The sequence below is a fragment of the Podarcis pityusensis genome (assembly GCF_964106645.2).
Source record: "Podarcis pityusensis genome assembly, chromosome: 7".
NCBI classification, from domain to species: Eukaryota; Metazoa; Chordata; class Lepidosauria; order Squamata; family Lacertidae; genus Podarcis; species Podarcis pityusensis.
In genome coordinates, this window is record NC_138031.1 from 1,674,442 (window position 1) to 1,698,259 (window position 23,818).

Genomic DNA, 23,818 nt, shown 5'->3' on the forward strand with positions numbered 1-23,818 from the left:
GCTGGGGATGTTTAGCCTGGAACAGAGGAGACTGAGAGGAGATAGGATGGTCGTATTCAGATATCGTCATCTCGTTACCTTGCGCTTCAGCCTTGCGGTCATCTCTTCGGAGCTCTGCAGTTGCTCTGCCAGCTGCTGGCATCTCTCCGCCTGGGCGTTCAGCTGCTCCATCAAGGCACGGTTCCGTTCCTCGGCCTCTGCCACGGCCTGGAGGCTACGGGGGGAGTCCACCTCCACCGTCTTGGTGATATACTGCAGGGGGGGGGGAGCTAGTCAGGGTCTGTGATGAGATAAGACCCTTTCCTCTGCAAAGTGGGAGAACGTGGACAACAGACAGGCAAAAGGCAGGTAACTGGGTGTTGTCAATGTTCATCACTATTCCAGGGACGGACTTCTGCCTCCTGAGCGAGGATGAAAATGGGCACCTCCTCCTAAATATTTCTTGTTTTCACAATAATTCATTTTAGTGCAGCTGCTTTTTAGGGATCCTCTCGGTAGGTTCCCATATAAATATAGGTTTTAATATTATCTTTTTTATTTTTAAATTTACTTAGATTTGGTTTTCTAAATTACAGTTCTACAATCACATATCCAACGTACAACATAAAGGCAAGATTCCCCAAAATCTCCTGGACTTCCATCCTCCCTTTGCGGGGCCTATTGGTAAACATTTCCTCTTGCATCTTTTATGACAATCCAAATCTTTTACATCTCCGTTATATCTAGAATCTACTGTTAAACTACAAATGTTCTTCCAAACCTACTAACGATTTTAACTGTTTACAATTTCTGAATCTTCCAGTCATCTTTGCAATTTCAACAAAAAGGTTTTATTATCTGTGCTTTTCTTCTAGAGAAAAAGGTGCTGGTACCATGTACCCCTGAATAACCCCAGAAAAAAAAACATGATTGTGGGATGTGAAACACAAGAGCAGTCAAGTACAACATTCCTAGAGTGAACATGTTCACGCATGGGGAGGAATGTTTGTCCAGCCAGCAGGTAAACCTCCTGTTTCCTTCTGGGCTGGGACAGACTTCCTCTGCATGTGACTAGAGGTGGGCGTGGCCTCACCTGTGCAGGTAACGACAAAAGCACAGGGCAGGGCAGCCATCTCTCTCTCTTTGACTACATGCATCGAAGAAGCAACATCTGCTTAGCCAAAGATGCTCTCTTGGTTCCAGCCAAAAGAGTCTGTCTCCTTATGAGATAGTTTCCAGGTATATGTTACTTTTCTAAGCTAAGTCTGCCTTCTGGGATCTGATAGTGAACAGAATGTGAGTGAGTAAACTCTTTTTATACTTTTATAGAAGACTGTGTCATGTCTTATCTTTTATGAGGGAATAAAGGGGAAATACCAGAACAGTTATTATAAGGCTTTAGCGAGCCTGAGCAAATGCATCCGCTGCAAATTTAAAAAGGGGAATGTTACTCTGCTAAATTGTGAACTTATTATTATTATTATTAATAATAATAATAATAATTTATTATTTGTACCCCGCCCATCTGGCTGAGTTTTCCCAGCCACTCTGGGCAGCTTCCAATCGAGTGTTAAAAACACAAGTTGGAAAGGCTATTATCAAACAGTATATCCTCTCCTGCATCCCTGAACATTCTCACAATGGTGATGATGGTGCCCTCCTGACCCGGCACTTTGTGCGGGGCAACGGCCCACACAGCTCTAAATCTGGCACTGCCTGTTCTGTCCCTTGTCCTCCTCCTCCTCTCTTCCCCTCTCTGCCACTTCTCCTTCCTTCCTTCTCCCAGGAAACTGCCCTCCCAACAGGCCAAGTAGAGCAGAGACTTGGCCTCTCTCCTGGAGAAGAAGGGGGTCTCTTTCAGAAGCCCTGGGAGTGGCGCTTGCGGCTGGAGGATGGATGGCGGCTAACAGATTGAGGCTGAATCCTGACAAGACAGAAGTACTTTTTTGGGGGGACAGGAGATGGGCAGGTGTGGACTCCCTGGTCCTGAACGGGGCAACTGTGCCCCTGAAGAACCAGGTGCACAGCCTGGGAGTCATTCTGGACTCACAGCTGTCCATGGAGGTACAGGTACATTCTGTGTCCAGGGCAGTTGTCCACCAGCTCCATCTGGTACACAGGATGAGACCCTCCCTGCCTGCAGACTGTCTTGCCAGAGTGGTGCATGCTCTGCTTATCTCCTGCTTGGACTACTGCCATGCGCTCTATGTGGGGCTACCTTTGAAGGTGACCCAGAAACTACAACTAATCCAGAATGCGGCAGCTAGACTGGTGACTGGGAGCGGCCACTGAGACCACATAACACTGGTCTTGAAAGACCTACACTGGCTCCCAGTACATTTCCGAGCACAATTCAAAGTGTTGGTGCTGACCTTGAAAGCCCTAAACGGCCTCGGTCCTGTATACCTGAAGGAGCATCTCCACCCCCATCGTTCTGCCTGAGGTCCAGCACCGAGGGTCTTCTGGTGGTTCCCTCACTGCAAGAAGCCAAGTTACAGGGAACCAGGCAGAAGGCCTTCTCGGTGGTGGCGCCCGCCCTGTGGAACACCCTCCCACCAGCTGTCAAAGAGAAGAACAACTACCAGACTTTTAGAAGACATCTGAAGGCAGCCCTGTTTAGGGAAGCTTTTAATGTTTAACAGACCACTGTATTTTAATACTCTGTTGGAAGCCGCCCAGAGTGGCTGGGGAGACCCAGCCAGATGGGCAGGGTATAAATAAATTATTATTATTATTATTACTCTAGCTGCTGGAAAGGGGTCCTTGAGAGATGGGGCAGCACTCACCTGCACTTCAGGGGGGCGGCTCTTCTGCGCCTCCAGGGAGAGCTGGAGCCCTCGCAGGCGTTCGTCCAGGTGGCGCACCTCCTCCTCCTTGCGCCACTGCAGCCGGACCATCTGCACCTCCAGGGACATCAGCTCTTCCACCTTCTGCTGCAAGGTAGCCTCCAGCTGCTGCACTTTGGTGCGGAGGTCCTCGTTCTCCTGGGAAGAGAAGTGTGGGAATGTTCAGGGAGGCAGGAGAGGATATATTGTCTATTAACATCCTTCCTAACTTGCAGTTCACACGACAAAAGGAAGATGGAGAAGAAGAGAAGAGAGAGAGAGATGGCTGTGTGCCTTGTGCTTTTGTTTTCCTTGTTTTCCTAGAGTGGACATGCAAGGGGATGTTTGGACCAGCCAGTTGAAAACTTCCTGTTTCCTCCTGGCCTGGGACATACTTCCTTTGCATGTGACTAGAGGTGGGCGTGACCTTACCTGTGCAGGTAACAAAAGTACAAGGCACGCAGCCATCTCTCTCTTTCTTTTTGACTTCCTCTCCTCATTGGAGCAACTTTTTAGCTAGAGATGCCCTGTTGGCTTTCAGCAACAGAGGACAAAGAGACTATCTCCATATGGGGTAGACTCACATGTATATATGTGTAACTAAGTCTGCCTTCAGGGATCCATCTGTGAACTGATGATGATGTGAGTAAACTACTTTTATATATCTTAAATAAGATTGTGGCGTGTTTATTCTTTTAAGAGGGAAATAAGGGATCTTACCAGGAATCTATATTGAAAAGCTTAAACAAGCCTGCAACCAGCTACCTGCTCTGTGTTTAAATAGTAATAATAATAATAAATTTTATTTATACCCCGCCCTCCCCAGCAAAGACCGGGCTCAGGGCGGCTAACACCCGATATAAAACAATTGATTGAAATACAACTTAAAAAACAAGATTAAAATAAAACATTAAAATGCGGCCTCCTTTCAGTAGAAACTCAAATCAAAAACTTTTTCGGGGAGGAAAACGTTAAAACTCTGCTAAGCTATAGAACTAGCTAGCGCAAGTTGGGAAGGATATTAATAAACGATGTATCCTCTCCTGCCTCCCTCAACAGTCCCACAAAATGCAGGTCTGGAAAGGACAAAATAAGAGAGCCCCCTTGGTGCAGTGGTTAGAGCGTTGGACTAGGACCAGGGAGACCCGGGTTCGAATCCTGGGTGACCTTGGGGGCTATTCGCTGCCTCTAGGGTTTCCCTATTTCAAAAAGTAAAAACCAGGACACCCTGAAAATTGTTGTGCTTTTTTTAATAGGAAGATACTTGCAGGGTTATTGTGGGATTTAAATGAGGAGGTGGGGAGGAAAGGGGGTCTCTCACCTTCACCAGCTGTGCAGGGGGCTGCGCAGAGACGGTGGCCAGCTGCTGCAGGAGCCCCTGCGTGATATTCAGGCTCTGCTTCAGCCCCTCGTTCTCCACCGTCAGGTTGTAGATCCGCTTCTCCGAGTCGGTCACTCCCTGGAGGGTGGGAGACAAAAAAACAGAGGGTTTCCTTTACAAAGGGCTCCCCACCACCACCTCTATAATTCCAGAATTATAGAACTGGAAGGGATATCCAAGGGCATCTAGTCCAACCCCCTACAATGCCGCAATCCATAGCTGTCAACTTTTCCCTTTTCTTGCGAGAAATCCTATTCGGAATAAAGGAATTTCCCTTAAAAAAAGGGAAAAGTTGACCGCTATGCCGGAATCACAACAAGAGTGTAGGATGTGAAACACAAGAGCAGTCAAGGACAACATTCCTAGAGTCAACATGTCTACACATGGGGAGGAATGTTTGTTCATCCAGCAGGTAAACTTCCTGTTTCCTTCTGGGCTGGGACAGACTTCCTCTGCATGTGACTAGAGGTGGGCGTGGCCTCACCTGTGCAGGTAACAACAAAAGCACAGGGCAGGGCAGCCATCTCTCTCTCTATGACTACCTGCATCGAAGAAGCAACATCTGCATAGCCCAAAGATGCTCTCTTAGCCAAGAGAGGACAAAGGGACTGTCCTCTTATGAGATAGTTTCCAGGTATATGTTACTTTTCTAAGCTAAGTCTACCTTCTGGGATCCAATCGTGAACAGAATGTGAGTGAGTAAACTCTTTTTATGCTTTTATAGAAGACTGGTAGTATCTTATCTTTTATGAGGGAATAAGGGGAAAATACTAGAACGGTTCGGGACGCGGGTGGCGCTGTGGGTTAAACCACAGAGCCTAGGACTTGCTGATCAGAAGGTCGGCGGTTCGAATCCCTGCGATGGGGTGAGCTCCCGTTGCTCGGTCCCTGCTCCTGCCAACCTAGCAGTTTGAAAGCACGTCAAAGTGCAAGTAGATAAGTAGGTACCGCTCCGGCGGGAAGGTAAACGGTGTTTCCGTGCGCTGCTCTGGTTCGCCAGAAGCGGCTTAGTCATGCTGGCCACATGACCCGGAAGCTGTATGCCGGCTCCCTTGGCCAGTGTAGAGAGATGAGCACCGCAACCCCAGAGTCGGCCATGACTGAACCTAATGGTCAGGAGTCCCTTTACCTTTACCTACCAGAACAGGTATTATAGAGGCTTCAGCGAGCCTGAGCAAACGCATCCGCTGTAAGTTTAAAAGGGGGAATGTTACTCTGCTAAATTGTGAGCTTGTTAACACAAGTTGGAAAGGCTATCATCAAACAATATATCCTCTCCTGCATCCCTGAACATTCCCACAAAGAGGAATCCTGGGCAGAGGGCCATCTCACCTCTATTTCAAAACCTCCAGAGTCCTGCACTGTTCCCCACCCCCTGCTATGGGTGCTGCCCCAATACCCAGGCTCGGTTCTCCCCGGTCCCGAGTGCGAGGGCCACGGGGGAAGGGGGTCCAGCTCTCCTCACCGTGCCCATGCGAAGCCGTTCCAGCTCCTCCTCGCGCTCCTGGATCTGCTGCTTCAGCCCCTGGATCTGGTGAGGAAGGAAGAACAGGAAAGTCACCCTCCCTCTGCCCTACACTTCCTCGAACCCCACTCTTTGGGTAAAGGCAGGAAACAGACCTGCCTCTTCTCGTCAGGGTCTCCTTCGTACAGGATCATAGACTTGACATCTTTCTGCAGGGCCTGCAAGACAGAGCTGTTCCGCCTGGCCTTTGGTTTGGACTCTGTCTGACCCTTATGTTTCTCTCCCCTTATGATTTATCGGTTACTTTAAAATGAGGCTGCATTTTAAATTGCATTTTAACCTGTATTTTAAAATGGTTGGGGGGGGGCGTTATGTTTTTACTGTGATTTTATTGGTGTTAGCCACCCTGAGCCCAGCTCTGGCCGGGGAGGGTGGGGTATAAATAAAATTTATTATTAAGAAAATTGTAAACATTTGAAAACGTTTGTAGGCTTGAATCGAAATGTTTTGTAATGTAAATATAAGGAACTGATTTACCGATAATAAGGTGAAATATTATAATTTGACAACAGGAAAGTAAGTGCTTATAGAAATGCAAAGAATATGGAAAGTTATGTGGAAGTCTGAAAGAGGGAGGAAACGAGATTGATGCTCTTACAGAGTAATATATTAAGTCATAGAATTATGTAACAAAATGTGAATATGATTTAAGTGGAAAACTCAATAAAAATTATTTTAAAAAATAAAAAATTATTTATTATTATTATTATTATTGTTATTATTATTATTGAATCAGAGAATTGCAGGGTGGTAAGGGACCCCTAAAGGTCCTCTAGTCCAACCCCTTTGCAATGCAGGAACTGCAGTTCAAGAATCCCTGCCTCTCTGGGGTGCAACCAGATTGGGCAGTTAAGCAAAAAGAAGGCAGTAGCCACCAATAGTAGTAGTAGTAATAATAATAATAAATAATAATAATAATAAATTTTTATTTATACCCCACAGTGTTCTCGAAGCCACGAACATGAGTCTGACCAAACTGCGGGAAGCAGTGGAAGATAGGAGTGCCTGGCGTGCTCTGGTCCAGGGGGTCACAAAGAGTCGGACACGACTAAACGACTAAAGAACAACAACATTTATACCCCGCCCTTCCCAGTTCAGGGCAGCTAACAACAAATTTAAAACACTTAATTGATGCTACAAAAAACAGCATAAAATACAGTATAAAACGTGAATAACAATAAATTCAGAATTCAAAAATCAATTTAGGGGGAAAATCCATCCAATAAACATTAGATGATCACCAGGGCTAGCTGGCTAAATTAGTCCTACTTGGGCCAGTGAGGAGACCAGGGGAGAATTAGCTGTGGGACCCCAGAGCGGGGAATCTTCATAAAAAGGGGAGGAAGGGGAATAAAAGATCAGGCTAAGTTCAAATTGAAAGCCAGGCGGAATAGCTCTGTCTTACAGTCCCTGCAGAAGGTTAAATCCTGCAGGGCCCTGGTCTCCTGGGACAGAGCATTCCACCAGGTCGGAGCCACCACTGAGAATGCCCCATCCTTGGTGGAGGATAGTCTGACTTCCTTAGGGCCTGGGACCTCTAAACTATGGTTATTCATGGACCTTAAGGTCCTCTGCAGGGCAGACCAGGAGAGGCGGTCCCATAGATACAAGGGCCCTAAGTAGTACTACTAGTAGTAATAATTTTATTATTTGTACCCCGCCCACCTGGCTGGGTTTCCCCAGCCACTCCAATAGCCCTCTCCTCCTCCAATCCTCTTTTAAATCCACTTTGGTTGCTGGCCACCACTGACTCCAGTGGCAGGGAGTTCCGCCGTTTAACTACCTGCTGAGCAAAGAAGCCCTTTCCGTATGGGCCCCATTTCACAGCAGCCTTGGCAGCTGGCTTGGCCAGCGTTCAGGGGCAAAGGGAGCCGCTGGGCACAACGGCAAAAGGGAGGCAGCGAGACCCAGCCCCTGGTGACCACCCCCAACGCCTCCCCGGCCCTCCGCCTCACCTGGTGGTGGAAATTCCCAGCCAGCCGCTGCTTCTCTCTCTCCCGCACTTCTGCCTGCTGACGGAGGCCTGTCACCTCTTCTGACAGCCGGCTCCGCTCGCCCTGGAGGGTGTTGATGGACTCCACCAGCTGATGCACCCCGGCCGCGGCCACCGGGTAGAGCAGGCAGGCTGAAGGCAGCTTCACCCCTGAGACAGAGGAGGAGAAGGGATGGAGCCCCTGGAGATGCCGCCGCAATGAATCTTAGGACCCCCAAAGGTCATCCAGCCCAACCCGCGGCAACGCAGGAATCTCAACGGAAGAATCCTTTCCCCTCGGATGGAAGCTAATTTCGTCCAGGCTTATACATCTACTTCCGCTTCATTGACTATGCAAAAGCCTTTGACTGTGTCGACCACAGCAAACTATGGCAAGTTCTTAAAGAAATGGGAGTGCCTGATCACCTCATCTGTCTCCTGAGAAATCTCTATGTGGGACAAGAAGCTACAGTTGGAACTGGATATGGAACAACTGATTGGTTCAAAATTGGGAAAGGAGTACGGCAAGGCTGTATATTGTCTCCCTGCTTATTTAACTTATATGCAGAATTCATCATGCGAAAGGCTGGACTGGATGAATCCCTAGCCGGAATTAAGATCGCCAGAAGAAATATCAACAACTTCAGATATGCAGATGACACAACCTTGATGGCAGAAAGTGAGGAGGAATTAAAGAACCTTTGAATGAGGGTGAAAGAGGAGAGCGCAAAATATGGTCTGAAGCTCGACATAAAAAAAACCGAAGATCATGGCCACAGGTCCCATCACCTCCTGGCAAATAGAAGGGGAAGAAATGGAGGGAGTGGGAGATTTTACTTTCTTGGGCTCCATGATCACTGCAGATGGTGAGAGCAGTCACGAAATTAAAAGACGCCTGCTTCTTGGGAGAAAGGCGATGGCAAACCTAGACAGCATCTTAAAAAGCAGAGACATCACCTTGCCAACAAAGGTCCGTATAGTAAAAGCCATGGTTTTCCCAGTAGTAATGTATGGAAGTGAGAGCTGGACCATAAAGAAGGCTGATCGCCGAAGAATGGATGCTTTTGAATTCTGGTGCTGGAGGAGACTCTTGAGAGTCCCATGGACTGCAAGAAGATCAAACCTATCTATTCTGAAGGAAGCCAGCCTCAGAGATTCTTCTCTCGAAAATACGTGTGAGAGGCATTTATGGAGGCATTTGCTAATTAACAACACATGCTGGGTCCTAAAAATTGGATTGTTGAAATTATATCAATCTTTACTTCCTCGTTTGTTGCTTTCCCTATAAATCGATACAAATTGGCAGGGGAGACCTAAAGCAGCCCTGACAGGTGGCCACACAACCTGTCAATTATGTTATTTAGTTTCCTGTCAATCATGTTGCCTACAGACACACACACGTAGGAAATACAGAAGCACCTTAGATAAAAACTAGCAGAATATTGCAAAATATACAGGGGACAGAGAGGCAGATCAGTGGCCCACCCCATCCCCACCAATATTTCTCTGATGAAGATAGGAAAAGCAGGACATTTTGGGATCAAATCAGAAACTGGGATGGCTTCTGTAAATCCGGGATTGTCCCCAGAAAATAGGGACACTTGACGGGGAGGGTGTCTGCCACCCCAGTGAGGAACCTAGGGTGGATCTTCACACACAGGAAAAAACCCGCTATAAATAAGTCATAAATTAAATTGTTATAACAAAATAAAAAAATCTCTATGCAAAATCACATAGAGAGGTTTTTTGCTCTACAGCGCCATCTGGTGTTGCATGCTTATAATGCATTTAAAATGCTGCTTTTTCGGCTAATGTGGCTGAGTTCCTACTGTGCTTGGGGAGGGCACCTGGGCTTGATATTTTCACCCCCTCCCATTGCGAGAATCTCCTGATCTGATGGTGACTAGATGGCTGAGTGAGAGATGCAACACTCATGCAAGCTAGTAGTTCTTTAGTTTGCAGTAGCTATTAGAAATAAAAGGAGTTATGCTTCACAGCAAGCTTTCGCGTTATTTATACTCTGTATGAGTCTGGTGCTCACAATGCAGAGTTGTGGGTCCAGTGCACTGGGACCTGTTTTCCAGGACTGGAGGGTCTCTGAAAGTGCTCCATGATCCACGAAGAAATAAAGAAAATATTAAGAAGATCATATAGTAAAAGGCCAGAGGCATTCCTTTTAGGAATTTTAAATGATGATATTCCAAAAGACAAAACTATTTTTTTCTTATCCGCGACGTCCGCAGCAAGAATCCTGGTGGCTCAGTACTGGAAAGGGAATCAGTTACCCACTAGGGGAGAGTGGCTATGTAAGATTTCAGAATATTTAGAATTAGCCAAACTGACAGATCTAATAAGACAAAAACCAAAAAGTGAAGTGAAAAAGGAATGGGAGTGCCTAAATGAATACCTCAAAAGTCAAGGTTCGAGGACAGAAATCTGGCTGAGTCTGGAATAACCTTGTGAAGTGAAAGGATAAGAAAGAGGGATTTATATTTAGATAGGATAGAGATGATCAGGAAAACAGGAGGACACAATGAGAGATAAAGGAGGTGCTGTGGGATTGGTGGAAGTCAATGTTTGTTTTTTCTTTTTAGTGTTTATATTCTTAACTTGTAAGATATGGATTTGTTAATTTTAGTTGTGGTTGCTTTTTTAGTTTTTCGAATGTTGGTTTTTGCGTGTTGTGTATTGTTATTTTCGTGTGGTTGTTGTTGTGTGGGAAATACTAATAAAATTTATTTAATAAAAAAATTTAAAAAGGAAAAAGGGCTCCAGTCGCCTAGCCCGGTCGGGGAAGAACCAGTTACTGAGCCCAGTCGCTGCACATCGGTTGAAAGCCATACTGACATCGCTCACCTTCGTGCATCTTCTCCAGCAAGCCTTGCTGCTCAGAGATGACGCCTTCCAGGCTCTCGATGAGACTCAGCTTGTCCTTCACCCGCTGGCGATAGGCCCTCTTCAGACCCCTCAGCTGCTTGCGGCGCCGACTCTCCTCCTTGCGCAGGCGGGAGCGATACTCTCCAGCCTGCTCTTGCAGCTGCTGCATCTGCGCATAATGCTCCAGGAAGGAGAGGAGGTGGGAGATCACCGAGAGGAGAGGCGACTCGGGAGGCTGGTGGCGGGACGGAGCAGGACCCGAGGAGGAGAGCAGGGCGGGAGACAAGAGAAAGGTCAGAAAAACAGCAACATATTGTAGAGAATCGTATAACTCTGGAGTTGGAGTGGAACCCAAATCTAGCAGGATCTGATTTCTTTCCGCAGGGCCTGTAAGACAGAGTTGTTCCGCCTGGCCTTTGGCTTGGAATCCACTTGATCCCCTTCCCCTCTTTCCTCTTTCCTCTTTCCTCTTTCCTTTCTCCTTCTGTGATGGAACTCCTATTTGGGGACTTCCCTGGATTTTTCTGGCCCACGTAGGACCAGTCTGGATAGTTGCCCTTGGTGAAGACTTGATGTTTTCATCCCCCAAAAAGTTTTTGATTTGAGTTTCCATTGAAATGAGGCTGCATTTTAAGGTTTTAATCTTGTTTTTAAGTTGTATTTCAACCAATTTTTTTTTATATCGGTTGTTAGCTGCCCTGAGCCTGGTCTTGGCTGAGGATGGCGGGGTATAAATAAAATTTATTATTATTATTATTATTATTATTATTATTATTATTATTATTAGCTCAACCCACTGCAATGCAAGGATCACAGCTAAAGAACCTTCAACACGTGGCCAGCCAACCTCTGCTAAAAAAATTCCAACGAAGGAGAGCCCGCCACCTTCGGAGGGAATCTGTCCTACTGCCAAACAGCTCTTACCACCAGAAAGTTCTTCCTGATGTTTAGTTGGAATCTCCTTTCTTCTGACTTGAAGCTATGGGTTCGAGTCCTACCCTCTAGAGCATGAGAAAAGAAGCTTGCTCCATCTTCCATGGGACAGCCCTTCAGATATTTGAAGATGGCTATCCTATCCCCTCTTAGTCTCTGCTTTTCCTACACCCCAACTCATGTGTAGGCAAACTAAGGCCCAGGGGCTGGATCCGGCCCAATCGCCTTCTAAATCCGGCCCGCTGATGGTCCGGGAATCAGCATGTTTTTGCATGAGTGGAATGTCTCCTTTTGTTTAAAATGTATCTCTGGGTTATTTGTGAGGGCTGCCTGGTGTTTCTACATGAGTAGAATGTGTGCTTTTATTTAAAATGCATCTCTGGGTTATTTGTGGGGCATAGGAATTTATTCATATTTTTTTTCAAAATATAGTCCAGCCCCTCACAAGGTCTCAGGGACAGTGGACTGGCCTCCTGCTGAAAAAGTTTGCTGACCCCTGGTTAAAGCTATGATTTTCCCAGTAGTGATGTATGGAAGTGAGAGCTGGACCATAAAGAAGGCTGATCGCCAAAGAATTGATGCTTTTGAATTCTGGTGCTGGAGGAGACTCTTGAGAGTCCCATGGACTGCAAGAAGATCAAACCTCTCCATTCTGAAGGAAATCAGCCCTGAGTGCTCACTGGAAGGACAGATCCTGAAGCTGAGGCTCCAAGACTTTGGCCACCTCATGAGAAGAGAAGACTCCCTGGAAAAGACCCTGATGCTGGGAAAGATGGAGGGCACAAGGAGAAGGGACAACAGAGGACGAATCAGTTCATTTCCCCCCAAAAATATAATCCGGCCCCCTACAAGGTCTGAGGGACAGTGGACCGGCCCCCTGCTGAAGAAGTTTGCTGACCCATGTCCTAGATCCTTTCCACATGTCCTGTTGGCAAACCAGGTGTTCCCCATCTTATATTTATCCATCCAATCATTCATTTTAACTCCACATTTAATTTAATGTTTTCCACAAGGCCACTTCCCCCCGTTCCACCACCGCAGAATAGAAGTGAAATTGATTTGGGGTGTGGGCACTCACCTTTCCACTGGCTGGGTCTTTTTCCCCAAGGAGGCTCTTCACGGCAGCCTCCGCCTTGAGGGACCGGAACTCAGTGAGTGGAGTCGGGGCGTCCCCCAACCCAAGGCCTTCCTCCTCTTCCTCCTCCTCCTCCTCCGTATTGTTGCTTCTGTCGCTCTCTGAGCTGCCTGCCAAGAGAAGAGACCCCTGGCCAGGGAGAAAAAGCACCAACCGGCAGCATCCTCTCTGGGGGGTTGACCCTCCCCATCAGAAAGCCCGTTTTGTTCCTGGGTGGGGAGAGACTGTGGGGAGTGGCTGTGTCCCAACCCAAGACCCGGGGACTGAGCCCAGCAGCACAGAGTCTCTCCCAAGATATTTGGACAGCCAAACATCTGAGCTGATTCCAGAATCGCTGCACACTGGACAGGACCATTGCGCTATTCATGATGAGGATGGCTCCATCCTTAACCTGTGGGGTGTGAGAGGCAGTCAAGTACAACATTCCTTGAAATGCTAGAGAAGACATGCGAGGGAATGTTTGGTCCAGCCAGTCGAAACTTCCTGTTCCTCCTGGCTGGAGTATCCTTCCTTTTGCATGTGACTAGAGGTGGGCGTGGCCTTACCTGTCCAGGTAACGAAAGGACGAGTCACGCAGCACACCTCTCTCTTTTTGACTTCCTTCTTCGTTTGACCAGCTAGGACTGCTCTGCTAGCTCTCAGCTAGCAGAAGCACTGGGATTATTCCCCCATATGGGGTAGATCCGCATGTACATATTTGTAACTAAGTCTGCCTTCAGGGATCCAACTGTGAACTGATGTAAGTAAACTTCTTTTATTTACTTTGAATAAGATTGTGGCATCTTTAATCTTTTAAGAGGGATTCAAAGGGAATTGTATACACTTATACCTCGGGTTACAGCCGCTTCAAGTTGCGTTTTTTCGGGTTGCGGACCGCCGAAACCCAGAAGTACCGGAACGGGTTACTTCCAGGTTTCGGCAGTCACGCACGCGCAGAAGCGCTAAATCGTGCTTTGCGCATGCGCAGAAGCACTGAATCGCTACCTGTGCCTGCGCAAATGCAGGTTGCAAATGCTGCGGGTTGCGAATGTGCATTCCGCACAGATCACGTTCGCAACCCGAGCGTCCACTGTAATAGTGAGAGGCTCACACGAGCCTGCAACCAGTTCTCTGCTGTGCATGTAAAAAGGGGGATGTAACTTTGCTACATAAAGGAACTTGCCAGCGCAAGTTAGGAAGGATATTAATAAACAATATATCCTCTCCTTCCACCCTGAACGTTCCCACATATACAAGGCCCCATTAGGGAGGACAGGAAGACTTTGGGACTAGCCAACCATTCTGGGCTACCCTAACTTCTGCTGCTGGAGGTGGGGGGGGCGGACAGGGAGGGGTCTGGGTGACTTACTGTCCAGTTCGCTCAGCTCCTTCCAGGGGTCTTTGCTCAGGGCTTTCTTCGTCCTCCTTGATTGCTCCATGGAAAAAGCTTTGCAGTCCTACATGGGGTGGAAGCAGCAGGAGACAAAGTGTAAGAACATCTTAAAAAATATATAGCAACAGGAAATGGAGATTGTTTAGGGAAGCTTTTAATGTTTGATGTATTACAGTATTTTTTTTGAAGCAGCCCAGAGTGGCTGGGGAAGCCCAGCCAGATGGGCGGGGTATAAATAATAAATTATTATTATTATTTTTATTATTTTTATTATTATTTCCAACCCTTTTTTGCCCATGCCCCAGCTAAGCATCTGTAAAATCCTGATCACCCCCCCGTGACATATAATTTGTATTATTCAAAAAGTGAACTCCTTTTTTATAATATCTTTAATTGATTTTCAAAGATATAATATACAATATAAAACAGTACAAAGTCCAAATATCGAGATTACACTGAATCTTCCTGACATCCCCCATCCCTTCCAGGGGTCCTTTTAATTCTATTTTCGACTACATATCAGTACTTCAAAAAGTGAGCTCCTACTCACATGGAGGAAACCTAAAAGGCCATTCACTGTTAATAACTCATTCTTGAATTGCCCCGCTATGGGGCGTGTGCCTCACATCGGAAACCACAGTCTTAGATGGAAAGGAAACATGAAAAGAGTGCAACCCGCAGCGGCGCATCTGCGCATGTGCAGGTTGCGATTCGCTGCTTCTGCGCATGCACGTGACGTCATTTTGTGCTTCTGCACATGCGCAAGCAGCGAAACCTAGAAGTACTTCCGGGTCACAGCGGGACGTAACCTGAAAGAACGTAACATGAAGCGGACATAACATGAGGTATGACTGTACACAGTATCAATCCTGAAGGCAAGCTTAAAGACTTAAAGTTACAAATAGCAACATGTGGATTTACCCCATATGGGGGACAATAACTGTGCCGAAGAATTGATGCTTTTGAATTCTGGTGCTGGAGGAGACTCTTGAGAGTCCCATGGACTGCAAGAAGATCAAACCAATCCATCCTTAAGGAAATCAGCCCTGAGTGCTCACTGGAAGGACAGATCCTGAAGCTGAGGCTCCAAGACTTTGGCCACCTCATGAGAAGAGAAGACTCCCTGGAAAAGACCCTGATGCTGGGAAAGATGGAGGGCGCAAGGAGAAGGGGACGACAGAGGACAAGATGGTGGGACAGTGTTCTCGAAGCTACCAGCATGAGTTTGACCAAACTGCGGGAGGCAGTGGAAGACAGGAGTGCCTGGCGTGCTCTGGTCCAGGGGGTCACGAAGAGGCGGACACGACTAAACGACTAAACAACAACAACAACCTGTGCTGCTGTTGGCTGAAAGCCATCATAGCAGTCCTAACTGGAAGCCGACAAAAGGAGAAAGAGGAAAAAGGGAGGGAGTGCTGCGTGACTTGTCCTTTTGTTACCTGGACAGGTAAGGCCACGCCCACCTCTGGTCACCTTCAAGAGGAAGGATGCTCCAGGCCAGGAGGAACAGGAAGTTTCGACTAGCTGGACCAAACATCCCCTTGGCATGTCCACTCTAGCGTTACAAGGAATGTTGTACTTGACTGCTACCAGCGGATCACATCCCATATCTTTCTACGTTGTTATTACTCTTATCTTTCTCTCAGTATTCTATTCTGTTTTATCTTACTGTATGACCACCAACCTAGGTGGCTTTTAAAAGAGAATAAGACAGATTCATGGAGGGGGAGAGGGCTATCGATGGCTATAATAATAATAATAATAATAATAATAATAATAATATAGTAATATAGCAATACTTCTGAAGGCCAATTGCTGAGAACCCCAGGAAGACAGAGTTGCTCTTGTGTTCAAATCCTGCTTGCAGGTTTCCCTTTGGTTGGCCCCCGTAAGAACAGGACGATGGCCTAGATGGGGCCTCTGGCCTGATCCCAAAGGTTCTCCTTATGTTCTTAGCAAGGGCCACAGGGCCTTAGAGTTGTCCATGAGGTGCGTACATGAGGAAATCATGGCGTTGGAAAATAACCGGCGACGCCTGACCTCACCCTGCCTCCACCCCGAACGTCAGCTTCTCTAGGATTTGTGCCCATTCCCAAACAATTCCCCCCCACTCCTGGCTCCGAGGCTTCATTTCTCCCACAATTAGGGGCCCTTTCCTGGCAGGGATGCTCTGATGGGCTTCTGCCAAACCAACCGTCACTCCAGGCAGGGAAAGGAGCATTAGAAATGGAAGCTGTCACAAACACCCCTCCACTTTCCTTGACAGAGTCAATTGCTCTGTCAGTGACAGAGATTGTGGGGGTGGGGGTGTTCCTCGCTCCTTGTATTTAAAGTCAAAACAGAGGCAGTTGTGAATCTGCATGCATTTAAATGACAGGGTGCATGAAACTGAGAAAGGGCCCAGAGTTCATTTATTCAAACACACAGAGAGAGAGAGAGAGTCTCTAGCAGACAGGCCTCAAATGCCCCCCTTCCCATCAGCTGTAGCTGCCTGGCCACCCTAGTCGGGAAGCAGCTCCGTTTCCACGGCAACAGGCGCCATGGAAACCGCATCACTGAGCGATGGGCCTGTTTGTCAGAGGCCTCTGCCTGTGGATGAGCAGATCCAGATTTATCGCTTCTCTCCACACATGGCAAGCAACTGACGGGCATCTGCCCTCTGGGGTGAAGCAACAATGTGGGAATAAATACTTTAAAGGGCAGGGAAATAAAGAGGTCTTGCAGGAACGGCGGCTGTCGAGCGGGACTGATTTGAGCCTGGCTTAGCAGCACTTAGCTCTGAAATCTTTTTTATGCCACTAGGAGATCTTTTTCTGTCTGAAGGCCAAATTCCCTTCTGGGATACCTTTCGAGGGAAAATGGGCAGGGGAAGGAATGTTAGCTTTGTGCAGTGGGCTAGTTTCTACACACACTCTCACACCTCTATATTCTCCTTACAGACAAACATAAGATATTATCGGCACATTATACAAACAGGCAAAAATATTTGCGGGGCCACACAGGGCCAGTGAGTACAGTGGTCAAAGGGTCAGATAAGGAGGCTTAGGCACCTGGACCTGAAGTTCCCCACCTGTGCAGTAAGGCTTGAGACATCTGATGCATGAATAAAAATGGTACCTCTGAGCATGCACAGAGTACCTCTCTCCCAACACTGAGTAGCAGCAACAAGCTCCCAAGCATCAGACGCTACGGTCACCTCACACATTATTGGACTTCCTGGACGGAAAGCACTCGAACGCAAGAAAGAATAATGTGAAATATACATGCATTTTTAAAATACATGTGATAATGGTTACATGTGTCTGTTTACATGGGCAAACGTTCTATTCTGCAGCAGTTGTGTGTGATAAATCCATAGTACGTGGAGAGCATGCCTGAGTAGGTCAAGCATTCGGGTCACAGAAACAAGGCATTTATTGACTGCTCAAGTTGCAGGCTGCATAGATGACACCCAAAGGATTTGTTGAGGCAGATCAACAACAGTCACACCAGAAGGTCCCTGAATGTGGCCTTCCAGGCAATGATAATTTATATGACTTATTTACAGTGGTACCTCGGTTTAAGAACAGTCCGGTTTAAGAATGATTCGGTTTACAAACTCTGCAAAACTGCACATGGTGTCTTGGTTTGAGAACTTTACTTTGGTATAAGAACGGAATCCGAACAGTGAAAGGGCACCAGCAGCGGGAGGCCTCGTTAGGGAAAGTGCTCCTCGGTTTAAGAATAGCTTCAGTTTAAGAACGGACTTTTGGAATGGATTAAGTTCATAAACCGAGGTACCACTGTATTTTATTTCTTTGGCAAATTCATGGTGGAGAGAGTTATCTGGCTGGCCATTGTGAAAACAGGGTGCTGGACTCAATCCAGCAAGGCTCTTCTTAGTTTCTTACCCTCCCTTCACCCTAAGGACCCTGGGCAGGTTGCAACAGATTAAAACCCAGTATTAAAAGCAGTTTAAAATGTATTACAGTCACAGGACAAGAAGCAGAGATCTCAGGTGTCAAAGAGTTTTGCCACGGACCCCCTTTTCCGCTGTGCGATGAGGAGGTTCGCTATAATAGAAACATAGAACTGCAGAGTCCAACTCCTTGCAATGCATGAATCTTTTGCCCAGTCCCTGCTTATTTAACTTATATGCAGAACTCATCATGCGAAAGGCTGGGCTGGATGAATCCCAAGCCGGAATTAAGATTGCCGGAAGAAATATCAACAACCTAAGATATGCAGATGACACAACGAAGATCATGGCCACTGGGCCCATCACCTCCTGGCAAATAGAAGGGGAAGAAATGGAGGCAGTGAGAGATTTTACTTTCTTGGGCTCCATGATCATTGCAGATGGTGACAGCAGTTGCGAAATTAAAAGACGCCTGCTTCTTGGGAGAAAGGCGATGACAAACCTAGACAGCATCTTAAAAAGCAGAGACATCACCTTGCCAACAAAGGTCCGTATAGTTCAAGCTCTGGTTTTCCCAGTAGTGATGTATGGAAGTGAGAGCTGGACCATAAAGAAGGCTGATCGCCAAAGAATGAATGCTTTTGAATTCTGGTGCTGGAGGAGACTCTTGAGAGTCCCATGGACTGCAAGAAGATCCAACCTCTCCATTCTGAAGGAAATCAGCCCTGAGTGCTCCCTGGAAGGACAGATCCTGAAGCTGAGGCTCCAAGACTTTGGCCACCTCAGGAGAAGAGAAGACTCCCTGGAAAAGACCCTGATGTTGGGAAAGATGGAGGGCACAAGGAGAAGGGGACGACAGAGGACGAGATGGTGGGACAGTGTTCTCAAAACTACCAGCATGAGTTTGACCAAACTGTGGGAGGCAGTGGAAGACAGGAGGGCCTGGCGTGCTCTGGTCCAGGGGGTCACGAAGAGTCAGACACGACTAAACAACAACAAGGCCTCAAACCCTGACCCTGAGAGCCTCGTTCTCTACCGACTGAGCTATACTCTGCATGCAGTCATTTCTTCCTGTCGCTGCTCCTCCGCCTCTCTCCGAAACAGCCATTAGCTATTCCCCTTCAAGAGACATAAATAAGCCACGGGCATCACATTCTCTGGCCTGTCAACGCCGACCGAAATTCTTTCCCTCTGAAGAATCCCAGCCCTTTCTGTTCTCTCCCCCCAGAGTGACAGGACTTCAGGGTGGAAAAGAGACAGCTTGCAGCATGTCACATTCTGCAGAACTTTTATGTCCTCCGCAGCTCTTCCCAGAAGCCGCTCACCCATTGGTCGTTGGCACGGCTCCTCACAGAAGCCTCACGGAGGACCCAATTTCCATCACTTAGTCTCCGCAACCGACAGACAATGGACCATGAAAAATGTGCAGACCTTTGGATGAACTCACGCATGCGTGGAAGGAGTTGGGGAGATCTGGGGAAAACGACATTCCCAGCCCAGGGGGTCAAGAGGCATAAAAGGCAGGGATGGGAGACTGAGGATTTGGCTGGGTGGGCAGCCAGTAAAGTTGGAGGGGGCACCGATTACACAAACACACACATACACACCCTGTGCGCACACAAAACACCCTTCCATGTGAAAATCAGGCTCAGCTTGGGTGGGTTATTTGCATGTTCACCCAAGATTATGTCCGCAGCAACTCAAGTATTTGGTTCCACTCCACACAGGTAAATCTCCGGCATCTAGTAATTTAGTTAGTTTTGTGGAGATTTTCATTTTATAATGTATATAAAGCCAAAAAGAAACTCTTCTAACAGATGAAAATTAAAAGATGAATACTGAGACCGTAAAATAAAGTAAGAATGAGTCCCATTGCACATGGGTTAAAATATCAAAGTAAATAATATTAGCATTATCTGATTATTGACTCTAGCTGCAGGTATCCTGCATCTAGGGATCAGCTCTCTGTTCCATGCCTCCGGGGGACCGGTTTATCTACATTTAATCTTCAGAGTATGGGAGGCAGTGTGGTGTAGTGGTTAGAGTGTTGGAATAAGACCTGGGAGAGAGCTGCATTCACATCTGATGTTGGGAAAGATGGAGGGCACAAGGAGAAGGGGACGACAGAGGACGAGATGGTTGGATAGTGTTCTCGAAGCTACCAGCATGAGTTTGACCAGACTGCGGGAGGCAGTGGAAGACAGGAGTGCCTGGCATGCTCCGGTCCAGGGGGTCACGAAGAGGTGGACACAAGACTCAACAACAACAACCTGTGCTTGGGTCTTTGGGTCTTGGCCCAGGGTCTTTTGCCTCACCATCCCCACTACTGACTCCCTGTTGCTAAAGGGACCCCTGACCATCAGGTCCAGTAGTGGCCGACTCTGGGGTTGCGGCACTCATCTCGCTTTACTGGCCGAGGGAGCCGGCGCACAGCTTCCGGGTCATGTGGCCAGCATGACTAAGCCGCTTCTGGCGAACCAGATCAGCGCACGGAAACGCCATTTACCTTCCCACCGGAGCGGTACCTATTTATCTACTTTGATGTGCTTTCGAACTGCTAGGTTGGCAGGAGCAGGGACCGAGCAATGGGAGCTCACCCCGTCGCGGGGATTCAAACCACCGACCTCCTGATCGGCAAGCCCTGATAGGCACCCGCGTCCCAGGTGACTCCCTGTTGTTACAAAAAAAGGGGGGGGAAGTGTCCCCCGATTCATTGGAAAAAATCTGGTAACCATTGACTAAGGCAGGTTGGAGGGAGCTCACCCCCCCCACCCCCGGTCCCGCCTTCTGCAGCCTGACTCCAGCCAGCTGCTTAGGAATGAGCACAAACACCTGAGGCCAAGGGACAAAATGCCAGGGTCCTCAGCACCTCCAGGCCTCCGGTCTGAATGAGAGCAGCCCTTCAGGGAAGCATCGCGGCCCATTCAGCAATGCAGCAAAAATCGGAGGCAGAAATGGGCAGGGGGCCAGAGCTCCCCGGCAGGGCGTCTGCCTTGCAAGGGGAAGGGTCCCGGGTTCAAGTCCCGCGGGCACCTCCAAAGACAGAGGGGGGAGACGGGAGACGCCTGTCTGAAAGCCCTGAATTCACTCTTCCACCCCCGTCCTCCAGGCTGGTCTGGGCACAACCCGATGAAGAGAGGCACCGTCCTGACGTTGCGCCCCACACCTCTGGCCCCATAGCAGGGGTGCCAACTGAAATAAAATATGGGGGGGGAGGCAGACAAGCCCCGCCCCACCTAATCCACACGCACGCCATTTAAATAGCAATTTGGGGGGCGGCACTCAAATATTTTATTGGAGGGCGGCAAGGGACTTTGGCTCCTATGCCCCATAGCTAGGAGTGGGGTGCAACACGGAGGGCGACGACACCCCCATCTGGAGCCAGCCCCCCAAAGCAGGCACCCCCCGATCCACAGCGCCACCCGCGATGCCAGGCTGCCACCCGCGCCCCCTTCCCTCCTTTGCCCCGCGGAACGCCCAGCCACAGGACCGGTGCCTTGTCGCCTTACCTGGGGAGCGCCGTCCTGCCCGTCGGGGGGCTGCTGCTGCCCCCTTGCCCCCCCTTCCGCCTCCTCCTCCTCCTCCTCGCCGCCATCCTTCTTGAAGAGGGTGTAGAAGATGTAGACCAGCAGCGAGTAAAAGGCGTACATGGGGGCTCCGTGGCAACCGAGCCCCCAAATCCGCGGCGCCCACCTGGAGAGGGGACCCCCGCAAAACCCCCGCGCTCCGCTCAGCAGCAGCAGCCGCAGCAACCACAGCAGCAGCAGCGGAGCAGGAGGAAAAGGAGGCGGCCCCACCGACTGGAGGCGCCCCGCCCGGCCCGCCGCGCCCCGCCTTCCGGCCCGCCGCAGCCTGAATCGGAGTCACCGGGAGGGCCGGGCCGGGCGGGAGCGGCGGGAGGGCGAGGGGGGCGCGGCTCCTTCTCCCTCTCCTCCTTCTTCTCTTTCTCCTTTTCCTTCTCCTTCTCCTTCTCCTCCTTTTTCTCCTTCTCCTTCTCCTCCTTTTCCTTCTCCTCCTCCTCCTCCTTCTCTACCTTCTCCTTTTCCTTCTCCTCCTTTTCCTTCTCCTTCTCCTCCTTTTTCTCCTTCTCCTTCTCCTCCTTCTCCTCCTTCTCCTTCTCCTCCTTCTCCTCCTCTTGCCCAGAAGATGCCACCCCCGTCGGAGGCAGGGCTGAGCCGCCCGCAGCGATGGCACCGGGGCCGGAGGAGCGCATCCCCGGGCCACCGCTGCCGCGCCCCGCGAGGTCTTCCCTGCTTCTTCCCGCCAGCCCCGAGTGCCGCAGTGGCGGGGCAGCTGCTCTGCAGGCCGAAGGAGACGGGTTCGGTCCCCAGGGGCCCCGGCTTGCGGCTTTCCTGTTCAGGTCATCTGCTTGGCCAGGTGAGGACGGGATGGTGGCCCAGGTGGGCCAGTGGCCTCATCCGGCAGGATCTCCTGCTGTTCTTAACAGAGCAAGAGAGGCTTGCCGTGGCTACTACTAGCCAGAATGGCTATGCTCTTGTCTCCATAACTGGCATTATGAGTGCCCGTTGCTGGAGACCACAGAAAGGAAATAGTGGCTCTTGGGGTCGGATCCTGCTGGCAGGTTTCCCATAATGGGCATCTGGTCCAGAGATGCCAACCTGAATAAAATATGGAGGATGGGCAGGTACGCCCTACCCCACATAATCGATTCCAAGACACAGCACGCATGCGCACACACACCATTTGACTGGCAATGCCCATCAACTTTGGGTGGGGCTCAGCCTCAACCGCCTCAAATATTTTATTGGGAACCCCTAGGAGTTGGCCAGGATGCGGGTGACACTGTGGGTTAAACCACAGAGCCTAGGGCTTGCCGATCAGAAGGTCGGCGGTTCGAATCCCCGCGATGGGGTGAGCTCCCGTTGCTCGGTCCCTGCTCCTGCCAACCTAGCAGTTCGAAAGCACCTCAAAGTGCAAGTAGATAAATAGGTACCGCTCTGGTGGGAAGGTAAACGGTGTTTCCATGTGCTTCTCTGATTTGCCAGAAGCGGCTTAGTCATGCTGGCCACATGACCCGGAAGCTGTACGCCGGCTCCCTTGTCCAATAAAGCGAGATGAGCGCCGCAACCCCAGAGTCGGCCACGACTGGACCTAATGGTCAGGGGTCCCTTTAGGAGTTGGCTACTGTGAGAAGTTGGGTGGGTCACTGGCCTAATTGTGTTCTTACATGAACTTTGGCCATAATCTGGGATGTTAACTTCCTTGGGTCTGGCCAGGTGGGTTCCAAATAAAAAGGTAAAGGGACCCCTGACCATTAGGTCCAGTCGTGGCCGACTCTGGGGTTACCTGGAAATAATTAGGCAGGCAGTGAAGTTGGGCTGGAGCAGTGCCAGCACAGTCTACGGCGTTGCAATTAGAGACCCGGCATGGCATAGTGGTTAGTGTGTTAGTGTGTGGTTAGAAAAAGATTCATTTTCCTTTTTCATTTATTACACACATCTCATATTCCTAACATTTACTATACATTCCTCCCTCCCTCCCCTCCTAGGCTTCCCCCAACTTCCACTTCTGATTTGTTTCTCCTTTCACCCACTTTGCTGCTTCCTAAAAGAAAAAACTACTAATAACATATTTATACAATAACATCAAACCTAAAAACATAAAAATAACAGTGAATGCACCATATTATTTCTCTATCTTCTACACATTTTCTAATACTAATGATGTGAATGTTTATTTAAATCCTGCCATCAAGTCTGTAGACTTTTTTTGTTTCTGCAAGTATAATATAAATGGTTCCCATTCTTTTTCAAAGTCACTGTTGTCTTTTTCTCTTAGTCTGTCATTTTTGCCAGTTCTGAATAGTTCATCAACCTCTCCTGCCATTGTTCTTTAGTTGCTATTAAATGCCATGACCTGTCCTTTGCATCTCAACATGCAAGCATCTCAGACAGAGGATG

At 48.7% G+C, this 23,818-nt stretch overlaps 1 protein-coding gene across 1 annotated transcript in view; it reads right to left on the reverse strand.

The window, feature by feature from the left end:
• The window catches only part of KIFC2 (kinesin family member C2), a 40,434-nt gene extending 18,781 nt beyond the window's left edge, over positions 1-21,653 (reverse strand). Inside the window, exons 1-9 of the mRNA XM_081012542.1 lie at positions 21,407-21,653; positions 13,976-14,063; positions 12,571-12,737; positions 10,539-10,794; positions 7,666-7,853; positions 5,651-5,716; positions 4,126-4,263; positions 2,766-2,963; positions 79-252 (exon numbers count right to left, since the gene is read on the reverse strand). Coding sequence (XP_080868668.1) covers positions 79-252; positions 2,766-2,963; positions 4,126-4,263; positions 5,651-5,716; positions 7,666-7,853; positions 10,539-10,794; positions 12,571-12,737; positions 13,976-14,063; positions 21,407-21,547 — 1,416 coding nt within the window. The 5' untranslated portion in view covers positions 21,548-21,653. The remainder of the gene's footprint in view (positions 1-78; positions 253-2,765; positions 2,964-4,125; positions 4,264-5,650; positions 5,717-7,665; positions 7,854-10,538; positions 10,795-12,570; positions 12,738-13,975; positions 14,064-21,406) is intronic.
• Positions 21,654-23,818: the final 2,165 nt, after the last annotated feature.